The following is a 16,582-nucleotide window of genomic DNA, read 5'->3' on the forward strand; positions in this document are numbered from 1 at the left end:
TCACTCTGTCATCCTGTAGTGCTTTGAGAGACTAGTCAAGGATCATATCACCTCCAACTTACCTGTCACCCTAGACCCACTTCAATTTGCTTACCGCCTCTATTGGTTCACAGATGACGCAATCGCCATCACACTTCCCTAGGTCTCAACCCCGCCCTGTGCAATTGAGTCCTGGACTTCCTGACGGACCGCCAGGAAACAACATCTCCACTTCGCTGATCCTCAACACTGGGGCCCCACAAGGGTGGGTGCTCAGCCCCCTCCTGTACTCCCTGTTCACACATGACTGCGCCACGCATGCACACCTCCAACTCAATCATCAAGTTTGCAGATGATACAACAGTAGTAGGTCTGATTAACAACAATCACGAAACAGACTACAGGGAGGAGGTGAGGGACCTGGGAATGTGGTGCCAGGAAATCAATCTCTCACTCAACATAAGCAAAACAAAGGAGCTGATCGTGGACTTCAGGAAACAGCAGAGGGAGCACCCCCCTATTCACATCGACGGGACCCCAGTGGAAAGGTGGAAAGCTTCAATTTCCTCTGCGTACATATCGCTGGCAAACTGAAATGGTTCACCCACACAGACAGAATAGTGAAGACGGCACAACCTCAGGAGGCTGAAGAATTTTGTCATGGCACCTAAAACCTTCACAAACTTTTACAGATGCACAATTAAGAGCATCCTGTCGGGCTGTATCACCACCTGGAAGTGCAACTGCACCGCACCGCCCTGCAACCACAAGGCTCTCCAGAGGGTGGTGCAGTCTGCCCAACGCATCACCGGGTGCAAAATACCTTCCCTCCAGGACACAGGAAGGGCAAAAAGATCATCAAGTACAGCAACCACCCGAGCCACTGCCTGTTCACCCTGCTATCAACCAGAAGGTGAGGTCAGTACCGGTGCATCAAATCTGGGACCCCTTGAGACTGAACAACAGCTTATTTTTCAAGGGCATCAGACTGTTAAATAGCCATCACTAGCACATTAGAGGCTGCTGCCCCATACAACAGGGGAGGGTTTGGCCAGGGGTGCTTTACTTGGCTCATCGCAATCTAGCGACTCCTTGTGGCAGGCCAGGCGCTTGCAGGCTAACTTCGGTTTTCAGTTGAATGGTGTTTCCTCTGACACATTGGTGCGTTTGGTTTCAGGGTTAAGCGAGTGTTAAGAAGGGTGGTTTGGTTGGTCAATTCCAAAAATTAAAAAGTGTGTTACGGATAGTGCTGAGCGATTAACCGAAATGATGGTTATTTTTCAGTTTTTATGCATGGGAGTAGTAGTTTCCAACAGGCCAATGTTTTATATAGTTTAGCACAGATAATTAACCCCATTGACCATTGCGCAGCTCCTTGTACGGTCTTTTACACCTGCTATATATTTTTATTTTACCTTTATTTAACCAGGCAAGTCAGTTAAGAACAAATTCTTATTTTCAATGACGGCCTAGGAACAGTGGGTTAACTGCCTGTTCAGGGGCAGAACAACAGATTTGTACCTTGTCAGCTCGGGGTTTGAACTCACAACCTTGTGGTTACTAGTCCAACATTCTAATCACTAGGCTACCCTGCCAAGATAGAATAATTGTTATTTATTTAACCTTTATTTTGACAGGTCATCCTGAGAGTAGGGCCTATTTCACAGATGAGCCCTGTTTAAATACATCAAACATACAAAATTACATAAATTACACAAAACATATTAAGAAAAACAGACATTTATCAATGTAAGTCTCCAATCATTACTCTGAACTGACTAAGGGGGACCAGAACATCTAATTTCAGAGAGCTCTGTAAGTTGTTCCACATAAAGGGCACAAAAAAAAGAAGCTTTACTGTGGAGACCGAAGGGGCCTCCAGGGTTATCCAAGCCTGAGACCGGAATTGGTCATTTGTTAGTCTAAATTAAATTATTGATCATAGGTACATAGGTTTCTGCATGATTGTTTTGTAGATAAACACAAGAAAATGCTGCTCTCTCTTTGCATACAAGGAGGCCCAACAAACCTTTTGATACAAAACACAATGATGAGTTCTATGACAGTCAACAGTAATTAATCTAAGAGCACAATGGAAAACCGCATCTAGTGGTTTAAAATGAGAGATAGGTTGCTTCGTTAGGTATTTGTGTTCAGCAGTCCTAAAAGTATCCCTTATTTACTTGGAACAACTACTAAAATAGTGATTTTGTCAGACAGTATAGGCATCAGCTCTATAGAATTGAGATGATGACTTGGAATAAAATAATAAAGTTTATTATATTAAACAAATATAATATACACAACTGAAATATTTTATTAAAGTAAAGTAATTTTATTAAATGATGGTTAATAAGTGATAAGCAGAGTCACTACCATCATGGAACTGTTATGAATTGTTTTATTCTGTGTTGTTACAGCATTCAACCCACATAATGCATAGTGCATTTATTAAATTCGAAACCAAAATCAAAAATCATAATAATTTTTTCATGATCAAACCAAAACCTAAAAAGTAGACACTCAACACTAGACAATCAGCACTAGTTACAGATTGTCCTCTCTTGTAGGGTTCTCATCCTAAAACGCCACAGCGGCCCAGATTAAGGCCATCCCCTCTCCCTTTTTGTTATACCAAACACAGCTGCAAGACTCTAAGCAGGCCAGATGTTTGCAGCTTTTTAGCTCCTACAGTAAATGTGCAGTAGTCTACTATGCACTGCTTTACACAAAAAGCTAATTTGCAGTGTTAATTTGTATTTACTTAAAGGTAAAAGCCTACACCTACCAAGGTAAAAGCCTACACCGACAGGTTCATTCACAACACATAAATAGAAACCTGGAGGACTGACTCACTGTTTTTGCCCTTAGGGGTGAGAACAGTTCCTGCAAAAGTGTAGTGGTTGAGTTTCTTCTGTATATGGCTGTGTGTTGGACATCTTAATGCTATCTTCTTAAAAGTGATTATCTTGCATTAACACTGCTTTTTCAGAAGGAAATTACTGCAACAGATTGTAACGGTATTGTTTGTGTCAGGACTTCCACCGAAGTTGCTGCCTCTCCTTGTTCAGGCTGCTGTTGACATCACCGGATTTCTAGCCTACACCGATCTACATTTCTTTTTCCATTTGTTTTGTCTTGATTGTACACACCTTGTTCCTATTACGTTTTAATTATTTCCCTATTTAACCCCATGGAGCCATCATGGTTTTGTATGTGTTTACTATTGTCAGTTGTCTCGTTTATGTGATTCTGGATTTTTGTTCTCCTTGTTGGAAGATTATTTCTGAGTAAAGTTACTATTATTACTCATCTCTGTGTCCTCCGCCTTATCCACATCACCTAGACCCTGACAGTTCGCTGTTGTTCTTAAAATTCTAATTCAATATTGCACCAAATTTGCACGCACTGCATGTTCCATCACATTATCATGGAAAATATTCATTTTGTTTCCAACTACCAATCAGCAACTGTGCCGTAAATCCGGCTGCATATTGAACGTTGACATTTCCAAAAGTCCAGTCTGACAAGCAATTACAAGGAGTGGCAAGGAGTGGGATGTTAGCTAAAGAGAGTGGTAATCAGGCTAGACTTACTGATCAAGCTATTCGAAGTCAAAACAAAGGGACATTTCTGAAAGGTCTGGTTGCACCTGAAAAATGACCTAATTTGAAAGGCATTTACAAACTGTTAACAGATACTTTTAAGAAGATATCTTTAAGGTGTCCTTCTTAAAGGGAAAGAGGGCATTTGGGAAAAGGGAAAGGCTGAAGTTTGTTTGTGTGTTGGGCACAAATGTTTGAATGCGCTCCAATTCCTGTCACACTCATTTAAACTAAACTAAAATTAAGCGCAACATGTAAAGTGTTGGTCCCATGTTTCATGAGCTGAAATAAAAGATCCCAGAAATGTTCCATACGCACAAAAGCTTATTTCTCTCAAATTTGGTGCATAAATTGGTTTAAATCCCTGCTAGTAAGCATTTCTCCTTTGCCAAGATAATCCACCCACCTAACAGGTGTGGCATATCAAGAAGCATGATCATTACACAGGTTCACCTTCTGCTAGGGACAATAAAAGGCCTCTAAAATGTGTGGTTTTAGAGGATGTGGCAGTAAGTCCAACCCACGTCACAACCATATGTTGTGACGTGTAACCACGTGTAAACAGCCAGCCCAGGACCTTCTGACTGTAATAAAAATAAAGCCATTTTGTGGAATAAAACGAATTCTGATTGGCTGAAAAAAAAGAAGAATAGGATTTCACATGACTGGGCAGGGGCACAACCATGGGTGGGCCTGGGAGGGCATAGGCCCACCCACTGGAGAGCCAGGCACACCCATGGTTGCGCCCCTGCCCAGTCATGTGAAATCCATAGATTGGGGCTGAATATTTTTTTCAATTGACTGATCTCCTGTAATGAACTGTAACTATTTTTGTTCAGTGTCATCGGAAAGTATTCAGACCTTTTTCCACATTTTGTTAGGTTGCAGCTTCATTCAAAAATGTATTCAATTGTTTTTTGCCCCCTCATCAATCTACACATAATACATCATAATGACAAAGCAAACAATTGTTTATAGAACTGAAATATCACATATACACAAGTATTCAGACCCTTTACTCAGTACTTTTTTATTCAGTACTCAAGGACATTCAGAGACTTCTCCTAGAGCCACTTGTCTTAGCTGTGTACTTAGGGTCATTGTCCTGTTGGAAGGTGAACCTTCACCCCAGTCTGAGGTCCTGAGCACTCGAGGTCCTTTGCCTCGATCCTGACTAGTCTCCAATACCCTGCCACAGAAAAACATACCCAATGCATGATGCTGCCACTACCATGCTTCACAGTAGGGACGGTGCCAGGCTTCCTCCAGACGTGATGCTTGGCATTCAGGCCAAAGATTTCAATCTTGGTTTCATCAGACCAGAGAATCTTGTTTCTCATGGTCTGAGAGTCCTTTAGGTACCTTTTGGCAAACTCCATGCGGGCTGTCGTGTTCTTTTTCTTGAGGGGTGGCTTCTGTCTGGCCACTCTGCAATAAAGGCCTGATTGGTGGGGTGCAGAGTAGGTTGTCCTTCTGGAAGGTTCACCCATCTCCACAGAGGAACTCTAGAGCTCTATCAGAGTGACCATTGGGTTCTTGGTCACCTCCCTGAACAAGGCCCTTCTGCCCCGATTGCTCAGTTTGGCCGGGCGGCCAGCTCTAGGAAGAGTCTTTGTGGTTCCAAACTTCTTCCATTTAAGAATGTTAGAGACCACTTTGTTCTTGGGGACGTTAAATGCTGCAGGCACTTTTTGGTACCCTTCCCCAGATCTGTGCCATGACCCAATCCTGTCTCCGAGCCCTACGGACAATTCCTTCGACCTCACGGCATGGTTTTTACTCTGACATGCACTTTCAACCTCATATAGACCCGTGTGTGCCTTTCCAAATCATGTTAAAACAATTGAATTTATCACAGGTGGACTCTAATCAAGTTGAAGAAACATCTTGTCATGTCCGTCATAAGGAGTAGACCAAGATGCAGCGTGGATATGTTTCCATCCTTTATTTTGGAATAGAAAACTTCAAAGAACAAACAAAACATGAAGCTATAATAATGCTCACAGGCAACTATACATAAAGTAGACAAGATCCCCTCCCCCCAAAGGTGCGAACTCCGACCGCAAAACCTGACTCAATAGACGAGGGTCCGGGTTGGGGATCTGCCGTCGGGGGCGGCTCCAGTGCGGGGTGAAGTACCCACTCCGCTCATGGATACGTCATCGGAGGATCCGGACCGTGGGTCATCGCCGGAGGCTCCGGACCATGGATCGTCGCCGTGGACTCTATGCCGTAGATCATTGCCGGGGACACAGGACTGTAGATCTTCGCCGGATGCTGGGACTGGGAATCCTCGCAGGAGGCTCTGGACTGGGAACCCCCGCAGGAGGCTCTGGACCGCAGACTGTTGCTGGAGGCTCTTGACCGCAGATGGTTGCTGGAGGCTGTCACGAACCGGCTCAAAGCCCGTAACAAAAGGGAGACAACGTGGAGATAAGGAGTAACAAAATGTATATTTATTAAATAATATAACTAAGTGTAATATACAATGGTGTGTGTAATCATTAATCAGTAGTGTAAGTGAGTGTTTTGCATGCATGAATGTGATAATGCAGGGCGTTGAAAGGTGCCAAAGCAAACAACCAAAAGGCCAGCAAGATACACAACAAAATCTGTGAAGGTGTCTGCATGGAGACAGTCTCCTCCATGAATGGGGAAGTGGTGTATTTATCCTGGGACACACCGGGCCCAGGTGTTTCCCATGTAGCTGACGACCCTCCCAACTCCGCCCACCGGCATCCTAATAAGGAAACAAGAACAAAGAGAGAATACGGCAGACAGAGTGGGAGGGTCGTCACAAGGCTCTGGAACGCAGACTGTCGCTGGAGACTCTGAACCGCAGATGCTCGCTGAAGGCTCTGGACTGCATACGGTCGCTGGAGGCTCTGGACCGTCTCAGTAGGTTCCGGACCGTGGACCGTCTCAGGAGGTTCTGGACCGCGTTCCGTCTCACGAGGTTCCAGACCGTCGTAGGAGGTTCTAGACTGTGGACCGTCGTTGGAGGTCCCGGACTGTGGACCATCGTTGGAGGTTCCGGACTGTGGACCGTCGCCGAAGCTCTGGACTGGTAACTGTCGTCGGAAGCTCTGGACTGGGAACTGTCGCCGGAATCTCTGGACTGTAGAGGCGGACTGGAGGCCTGATGCGTGGGACCGGTACAGGTGGCACCAGGCTGATGACACGCACCTCAGGGCGCGTCCGGGGAGGGGGCAAAGGACATACTGGACTGTGGAGGCGCACTGGAGGTCTAGAGAGTAGAGCTGGCACAACCCGTCCTTGATGGATGCTCACTTTAGCCCGGCAAGTGCATGGCGCTGGCACAGGACGCACTGGGCTGTGAAGGTGCACTGGCGACACAGTGCTTAGAGCCGGCGAAGAATATCCAGGACCGAGGAGGCGTAGTGGAGACCAGGAGCGCTGAGCAGGCACAACCCGTCCTCACTGGATGCTCACTTTCGCACGGGAAGTGCGAGGAGCTGGCACAAAGGCCCCCTGGCTGTGGATGCGCACATTGCGTATCTCCGCAAAACATGGTCCCACGCTCCTCATGGTGACTGTCTTGCTCCAGACACCAAACCATCCACTCTACCTCATCACTCCTCTCAACTATCTCACAATACTCCTCGCTCAGTCTATCCCAATATTCCTCTTCGCTCTCAGACTCGCCCCTTGGCCTCGCCGACCACTTTGTGTGCCCCCCAAAAAAATGTTTTTTTGAGGCTGCCTCTCGGGCTTGCGTCATGGCCGCAAATCCCAGTGCCGTCATTGTTCTTCCTTCACCGCTTGCGTCTGCTTCCATGGAAGGCTTTCATCTCCTGCCATTATCTCCTCCCAAGTCCAGGATGTCTTTACCTCCTGGATATACTCCCAGGCCCAGGATACCTGCTCCTCCTGGCCACGCTGCTTGGTCCGTTTGTGGTGGGATCTTCTATCACGATCGTTACAAGAAGTGGACCAAGACGCAGCGTGGTATGTTTCCATCCTTTATTTTGGAATAGAAAACTTCAAAGAACAAAACAACAAAGAGAACAAACGAAACGTGAAGGTTTAATAATGCTCACAGGCAACTATACATAGACAAGATCCCACAAAGCACAATGGAGAAATGGCTACCTATATATGATCCCCAATCAGAGACAATGATAAACAGCTGCCTCTGATTGGGAACCATACCATACCATACCCAACCTAACCAACATAGAGAAAAAGGGCTCTCTATGGTCAGGGCGTGACACATCTGAAGGATGATCAATGGAAACAAGATGCACCTGAGATCAATTTCATAGCAAAGGGTCTGAATACTTATGGAAATAAGGTGTACATATATCAAAATAAGTTATATACATTTGCAAAAACTTCTAAAAACCTGTTTTCGCTTTTTCATTATGGGGTATTGTGTGTAGATTGCTGAGGAAATGTATTTATTTAAACCATTTTAGAATAAAGCTGTAACGTAACAAAATGTGGATAAAGTCAAGGGGTCTGAATACTTCCTGAAGGCACTGGACATCGTCACCATCGACGCTCCTTCTGTGTGCAAATGTGGCAACTATGTCATTGTTAGTTGTTAGTGGCTGACACAGTCTCTCTTTCGCCCGCAGCCTACCAGGTCCTCATCTGAGAGTATCTGCTCAAGACCTGGCTCCAGCATCTCAGGGTCCCCTGGTCACACATTCTATGTGAGTACCTACAGCAACTCTGCACACTACTAACTGGAGATGCAACTGAAGGTTACACAACTGACTGGGGACTCCAATGAAAAAACAGTGTTATTCTTCTACTTTATTATTGATTGATATCACTCCAAGGTGTTCCCTACTTATTGCTCTGTATCATCTATGTGTTTGTTATGTTGGGAGTATTGTCATGTACACTGTCCTGAGTTATTTATGGTTGTCTTGTCATTGTCCTGTATGTATTTTGTATAATAAAAAAATGTATTAAAAGCATCACAAATCTGGCTAAATACTATTATATCATTATTAGGTAGTGTAGGGCTTTTGAAGTCTTGGTAGCTCTTTAGTTGAACCCGCAGTCATAAAACAGGCTTAACAACACTCACTGATCACCATATTTTGCACAAACGGAGCTGTACAATATTCGGACCAATTCAATATTGCTGTTGAGGAACCATGTCTAGCTCAGTCTGTAGAGCACGAGACTCTTAATCTCAGGTTTGTGGGTTTGAGCCAAACGTTAGGTGCTTATTTTCTCTGCCGAAGTACCAACTCACTTCGCAAACAGCCCTCCGCTTGGATTTTCGAGCAGGCTTGCCACCCTGCATTGCTGACGTGTCAGGCATAGCTGGTGATTCAGAAGACTATGGATTTGAATCCTAGCTGTGCCTGTAGTCTGACCTGTTATCTCAATGACATACCTATTACCTATGAATTGTCCTCCTAAATGGATTAAACAAGTGCTCCTTTTCTGGACAAGAAATAGACAGGGAGAGGGTTCAAGAGGAATACTTGTACATGGCGAGGCTTGAACTCACAACCCTTTCATGAATTTGCTGCATATTGCTGTATAAGGACAAGACACTCACCGATTGCACCACAGGATCCATGAACAACACTCTCACTGATCACCATATTTTAAACAAACGGAGCTGTACGATATTCAGACCAATTCAATGTTACTATTGAGGTACCTGGCTAGCTCAGTCGGTAGAGCATGATACTCTTAAGCTCAAGGTCGTGTGTTCAAGCCCCATGTTGGGTGCTTATTTTCTCTCTCGAAGTACCAACTCACTTCGCGAACAGCCAACCGCTTGGATTTTCCAGCAGGCTTGCCACCCTGAATTGCTGACGTGTCAGGCATAGCTGGTGATTCAGAAGAGTATGGACTTGAATCGTAGCTGTGCCTGTAGTCTGACCTGTTATCTCAATGACATACCAATTACTTATGAAATAGACTGAATAAACGCTCCTTTTCTGGACAAGAAATAGACAGGCAGAGGGTTCAAGAAAAGCACTTGCTCCTGGGTCGGCTCGAACTCACAACCTCGGCATTGCTTCGCTGCATACTGAGGTATAAGTAACACGCGCTAACCGCCTGCGCGACAGATTGTGCATCTGTAGAAGTTTGTGAGTGCTTTTGGTGACAAGCCGAATTTCTTCAGCCTCCTGAGGTTGAATAGGCGCTGCTGCGCCTTCTTCACGACGCTGTCAGTGTGAGTGGACCAATTCAGTTTGTGTGTGATGTGTATGCCGAGGAACTTAAAACTAGCTACCCTCTCCACTACTGTTCCATCGATGTGGATAGGGGGGTGTTCCCTCTGCTGTTTCCTGAAGTCCACAATCATCTCCTTAGTTTTGTTGACGTTGAGTGTGAGGTTATTTTCCTGACACCACACTCCGAGGGCCCTCACCTCCTCCCTGTAGGCCGTCTCGTCGTTGTTGGTAATCAAGCCTACCACTGTTGTGTCATCCGCAAACTTGATGATTGAGTTGGAGGCGTGCGATTCAACAGAAGATCTCTTTGTTTCTTGGGACCTAGAACAAGCATCTCTTTTTTGTCCGAGTTTAAAAGTAGAAAGTTTGCAGCCATCCACATCCTTATGTCTGAAACATGCTTCTAGCGAGGGAAATTTTGGGGCTTCACCATGTTTCATTGAAATGTACAGCTGTGTGTCATCCACATAGCAGTGAAAGTTAATATTATGTTTTCGAATGACATCCCCAAGAGGTAAAATATATAGTGAAAACAATAGTGGTCCTTAAACGGAAACTTGAGGAACACAGAAATTTACAGTTGATTTGTCAGAGGACAAACCATTCACAGAGACAATCTGATATGTTTCCGACAGATAAGATCTAAACCAGGCCAGAACCAATTGGGTTTCCAATCTCTCCAAAGGAATGTGGTGATCGATGGTATCAAAATCAGCACTAAGGTCTAGGAGCACGAGGACAGATGCAGAGCCTCGGTCTGATGCCATTAAAAGGACATTTACCACCTTCACAAGTGCAGTCTCAGTGCTATGATGGGGTCTAAAACCAGACTGAAGCATTTTGTATACATTGTTTGTCTTCAGGAAGGCAGTGAGTTGCTGCGCAACAGCCTTTTCTAAAAATGTTGAGCGGAATGGAAGATTCGATATAGGCCGATAGTTCTTTATATTTTCCGGGTCAAGGTTTGGCTTTTTCAAGAGAGGCTTTATTACTGCCACTTTTAGTGAGTTTGGTACACATCCGGTGGATAGAGAGCCGTTTATTATGTTCAACATAGGAGGGCCAAGCACAGGAAGCAGATCTTTCAGTAGTTTAGTTGGAATAGGGTCCAGTATGCAGCTTGAAGGTTTATTATTTTCATCATTGAGTCAAGATATATAGTACTAAAACACTTGAGCGTCTCTCTTGATCCTAGGTCCTGGCAGGGTTGTGCAGACTCAGGACAACTGAGCTTTGAAGGAATACGCAGATTTAAAGAGGAGTCCGTAATTTGCTTTCTAATAATCATGATCTTTTCCTCAAAGAAGTTTGTGAATTTATCACTGCTGAAGTGAAAGCCATCCTCTCTTGAGGAATGCTGCTTTTTAGTTAGCTTTGCGACAGTATCAAAAAGGAATTTTGGATTGTTCTTATTTTCCTCAATTAAGTTAGAAAAATAGGATGATCGAGCAGCTGTAAGGGCTCTTCAGTACTGCACGGTACTGTCTTTCCAAGCTAGTCGGAAGACTTCAAGTTTGGTGTGGCGCCATTTCCGTTCCAATTTTCTGGAAGCTTGCTTCAGAGCTCGGGTATTTTCTGTGTACCAGGGAGCTAGTTTCTTCTGAGAAATGTTTTTAGTTTTTAGGGGTGCAACTGCATCTAGGGTATTGTGCAAGGTTAAATTGAGTTTCTCAGTTAGGGGGTTAACTGAGTTGTCTGTGAATTTATAGCACAACTTTTGATGTTCCTTGTTTTGGGTCTGAGCAGATTATTTGTTGCAATTGCAAACTTAATAAAATGGTGGTCCGATAGTCCAGGATTATGAGGAAAAACATTAAGACCCACAACATTTATTCCATGGGACAAAACTAGGTCCAGAGTATGACTGTGACAGTGAGTGGGTCCAGAGACATGTTGGACAAAACCCACTGAGTCGATGATGGCTCCGAAAGCCTTTTAGAGTGGGTCTGTGGACTTTTCCATGTGAATATTAAAGTCACCAAAGATTAAAATATTATCTGCTATGACTACAAGGTCCGATAGGAATTCAGGGAACTCAATGAGGAACGCTGTATATGGTCCAGGAGGCCTGTAAACAGTAGCTATAAAAAGTGATTGAGTAGGCTGCATAGATTTCATGACTAGAAGCTCAAAAGACGAAAACTTCATTTTTTTTTTGTAAATTGAAATTTGCTATCGTAAATGTTAGCAACACCTCCGCCTTTGCGGGATGCACAGGGGATATGGTCACTGGTGTAGCCAGGAGGTGAGGCCTCATTTAACACAGTAAATTCATCATGCTTAAGCCATGTTTCAGTCAGGCCAATCACATCAAGATTATGATCAGTGATTAGTTAATTGACTATAATTGCCTTTGAAGTAAGGGATCTAATATTAAGTAGCCCTATTTTGAGATGTGAGGTATCATGATCTCTTTCAATAATGACAGGAATGGAGGATGTCTTTATCCGCCATGTTTAGTTTTGCCCAACCCAGGTAGAAGGTACAGACACGGTCTGAATGGGGATAGCTGAGCTGACTACACTGACTGTGCTAGTGGCAGACTCCACTATGCTGGCAGGATGGCTAACAGATACCACAAATGGGGTGATTCTTGTCTGAGCCGAAGCACCAACTCACTTTGCAAACAGCTATTCCCCTGGACTTTCTAGCAGGCTTGACACCCTGCATTGCTGACGTGTCAGGCATAGCTGGTGATACAGAAGACTATGGATTTGAATCTTAGCTGTGCCTGCACTCTGACCTGTTATTTCAATGACATACCAATTAATTATGAAACGTCCTCCTAAGTGTATTGAATAAAAGCTAATTTTCTGGATAAGAAATAGACAGGGTTCAAGAAGAATACTTGCTCCTGGTGGGGCTTGAACTCACAACCTTGTCATCAATTTGCTGTATATTACTGTATAAGCACAATACGATAACCGATTGCACCACAGGATCCACTAACAACACTCTCACTGATCACTACATTTTCCACAAACGGAGCTGTACGATATTCGGACCAATACAAGATTACCATTGAGGTACCTGGCTAGCTCAGTCGGTAGAGCATGAGACTCTTAATCTCAGGGTTGTGGGTTTGAGCCCCACGTTGGGTGATTATTTTCTCTCCCGAAGTACCAACTCACTTCGCGAACAGCCAACCGCTTGGATTTTCGAGCAGGCTGCATTGCTGATGTGTCAGGCATTGCTGGTAATGCAGAAGACTATACATTTGAATGGTAGCTGTCCCTGCACTCTGACCTGTTATCTCAATGACATACCGATTACTTATGAAATAGATTGAATAAATGCAATTTTTCTGGACAAGATATATAAAGGCAGAGGGTTCAAGATAAAACACTTGCTCCTGGTGTGGCTCGAACTCACAACCTTGGCATTGCTTCGTTGCATACTGCTGTATAAGTACAACACGCTAACCGACTGCGCCACAGGAGCTATGCAGATCACTTTTACAGACCACCGTATTTTACACCAACATATCTGTACGATATTCGGTCCAAGTCAGTACCTCAATTGATCTGCCTGGCAAGCTCAGACATTTGAGCATGAGCCTCTTAATCTCAGAATTGTAGGGTCGATACCACAAATGGGGTGATTCTTGTCTGGGACGGAGCACCAACTCACTTTGCAAACAGCCATTCACCTGGACTTTCTGGCAGGTTTGCCACCCTGCATTGCTGATGTGTCAGGCATTGCTGGTAATGCAGATGACTATACATTTGAATGGTAGCTTTCCCTGCACTCTGACCTGTTATCTCAATGACATACCGATTACTTATGAAATAGATTGAATAAATGCAATTTTTCTGGACAAGATATATAAAGGCAGAGGGTTCAAGAAAAAACACTTGCTCCTGGTGTGGCTCGAACTCACAACCTCGGCATTGCTTCGTTGCATACTGCTGTATAAGTACAACGCGCTAACCGACTGCGCCACAGGAGCTATGCAGATCACTTTTACAGACCACCGTATTTTACACCAACATATCTGTACGATATTCGGTCCAAGTCAGTACCTCAATTGATCTGCCTGGCAAGCTCAGACATTTGAGCATGAGCCTCTTAATCTCAGAATTGTAGGGTCGATACCACAAATGGGGTGATTCTTGTCTGGGACGGAGCACCAACTCACTTTGCAAACAGCCATTCACCTGGACTTTCTGGCAGGTTTGCCACCCTGCATTGCTGATGTGTCAGGCATTGCTGGTAATGCAGATGACTATACATTTGAATGGTAGCTTTCCCTGCACTCTGACCTGTTATCTCAATGACATACCGATTACTTATGAAATAGATTGAATAAATTATATTTTTCTGGAAGAGATATATAAAGGCAGAGGGTTCAAGAAAAGCACTTGCTCCTTGTGAGGCTCGAACTCAAAACCTCTGCATTGCTTAGTTGCATACTGCTGTATAAATACCACGCGGTAACCGACTGCACCACAGGAGCTATGCAAAGCACTCTTATTGACCACAATATTTTGCAACAACATATCTGTACGATATTCGGTCCAAGTCAGTACCTCAATTGATCTGCCTGGCAAGCTCAGACATTTGAGCATGAGCCTCTTAATCTCAGAATCGTAGGGTCGATACCTGATAGAGGAAAATATGGTTGGAATGACTAATTATGTATACATTCCAATCAGAAACTGACTAGTCCAAATGCTATAATGTACTGTACTGTACATGTGAGTTTTCTCTCTTGCTCCCTTTCCCAATTGTATATAATGTAGTCATGAGTTAGTAACAATGAAGGTCTGTTCCTTAGTTCATTCAGTTGTACAAATCTCCAGGTGGTGGGAACGGGCCATCTCCAGATGATCGGGAATGTTGATTTATGCTGACTGGCCTTGACTTCGTGCTGATAACGCGAAGGCTCGAGAGCTAGAGGGGCCCTCTGTTTGTGAAATGGAACGTTTGGAAAACACTGACATCATTTTCAGTTTATAACCTGTGGAAATGTGTGTATGCATTCAGTACTCTCTGGAATTAAACGCTCTTTACCTGGCTTTTAAGACTGGTCTCGATCTACTTCATGCATAATTAATGAACTTACAATTCATTAATGAATTAGAAATGAGTGCGAATTGGTTTTGGCAATTAAAGCATAAAGGAATTTAGAATTCCTCTATCAATTTGATCCTTCGAGCCGGATCTAAATAACTCTCACTGCCTGAAGATAGTACGCTGGAACACGTGCACGGACAAGTTTTTTGACTCGTTTTACTAAAGACCTGACCTCTGAATTGAGGTTAAAATTGAAACAGATTCAAACGAACAATGTTTTCCCAGCCGGCAGCAGGTAAAGTAGCCTTTATTCTCGAATTTGGGAGGGATTATTTAGGATATTTATTGATTAAAATGTTATGAAGGAGTTGAATTTGATCAATAATAGGTGCTTGAATATTCCGAACAAATAAAATGGGTTTCTACCGGGGGTATTAACCAGGATATCGATAAAAAGGAAGCAGGCCCGAAATTGACCTGAGGTAAGGGGAGCTACCACCAAATAAACTAGAGCTTAATACGGCCTGGTTTTGCAAGCCAAGGATTATTAAGGAGTGATATAGTACGCATTGGAGAATTAGGACGCTTGTTCCGTACAAATAGGATGGCCAATAATTCAATAAACATACCTAAATAAAGTTTTTACCTAATAGTCTATCTGTATATGGGAAGCTGACTGTGGAAAGTAGCAGATAGATATGTTAAAACAGGTGAGGATAAATTAGACTTGGTGAGAAGGCAGGGTAATTCTAGGCGAACAGAATAAATGAACCTGTACAATGCTGAAAGAAATTAATATCAAATGATAAGTGATTAGTCTAGATTAGTGAGATTCGAGACATTAACGATTGAAAGTCCCAAAAGGAATATCCTATGGGTGAAATGTTATTGTCCGATCAAAAGTCTTCTATAGACGTGGTTCACAGGAGAGGTCAACTTAGTCTAGAGTAGGGAGATTTGAGACATTTTACGTTGAAAGTCCCAAAAGGAATATCCTATGGGTGAAATGTTATTGTCCGATCAAAAGTCTTCTATGGACGCGGTTCACAGGATGGAAAATACATACTGATTATTTTTAAAGGAACACACACATAGGCAGACAGGATAGTAACTAGAAGTAACTAAGTAACGGTAAATTACAAATTTATAGAACTGAACGCACATAGAATTTAAAATTATATAGAAAGGCATAGATAAGTGTTTAAAGACATTGCTACTAGTAACGGTAAGGATTAAGAATGGGGAGAAATGCCACAAAAGAAGCCCCAGAACTAACGGGAGACGAGCGTTACATGGCACAGAAAGACATGAGAAACATCGATTTCTGTCTAAGATGGAAAAAATAAAAATAAAAATACGATTTTGATGGCCGTCTAAATGTAGAAAAGCTAGAATCCCTTATAAAACAGATACATAAGGAATGTGGTAATAATGTGAAAAGCAGAATAAACAGGGGTTATACACAGCCGGAGTTTGGCTTTCGGAAGCAAAAAAGAGAAAGAGACGCGCAGAAAACGAGAATTCTAACTGAGGGAAAACTTTGGGTGTTAAATTGGGGCTATTTTCTGTTGTCTAGATGTCGGAGTAACAAATACAGATAACTGTAAAAATTAGCATATTTGCGGAGAGTCTCGGTCAAATTCAGAGCGCTGGTAGTATAGTGGCGAGCGCAACAGTCTCACCAACGGTAATCCACGCTTCGGTTCCCGGCTGAGGCGTATAACTAAAATTGATTTTAGATCGTAACTGACCTATTTGCATGTTTTGCCTGAAAAATACAGTCGCCAGTGTTTGCAAAAGATATAACTG

At 43.5% G+C, this 16,582-nt stretch overlaps 1 protein-coding gene and 2 non-coding genes across 6 annotated transcripts in view; 1 reads left to right on the top strand and 2 right to left on the bottom strand.

Annotated features, from left to right (window-relative positions):
• ablim1b (actin binding LIM protein 1b) overlaps nt 1-16,582 on the top strand; it is a 115,870-nt gene that overhangs the window by 86,839 nt on the left and 12,449 nt on the right. For 2 of the 4 annotated variants that reach the window (XM_046356509.1, XM_046356510.1), the window contains one exon: nt 8,186-8,263. In XM_046356509.1, the coding sequence (XP_046212465.1) occupies nt 8,186-8,263 (78 nt within the window). Of the gene's footprint in view, nt 1-8,185; nt 8,541-16,582 lie in introns of those variants that run through there. The other 2 variants (XM_046356512.1, XM_046356511.1) reach the window with 2 other exon arrangements.
• trnai-uau lies at nt 13,105-13,198 on the bottom strand. The gene is made up of 2 exons: nt 13,161-13,198; nt 13,105-13,140 (listed from the first exon to the last, which is right to left on the bottom strand). It is a non-coding gene; the product is annotated as a tRNA-Ile (tRNA).
• On the bottom strand, nt 13,613-13,706 carry trnai-uau. The gene is made up of 2 exons: nt 13,669-13,706; nt 13,613-13,648 (listed from the first exon to the last, which is right to left on the bottom strand). It is a non-coding gene; the product is annotated as a tRNA-Ile (tRNA).

The sequence above is a fragment of the Oncorhynchus gorbuscha genome, linkage group LG07 (assembly GCF_021184085.1).
Source record: "Oncorhynchus gorbuscha isolate QuinsamMale2020 ecotype Even-year linkage group LG07, OgorEven_v1.0, whole genome shotgun sequence".
Classification (NCBI taxonomy): domain Eukaryota; kingdom Metazoa; phylum Chordata; class Actinopteri; order Salmoniformes; family Salmonidae; genus Oncorhynchus; species Oncorhynchus gorbuscha.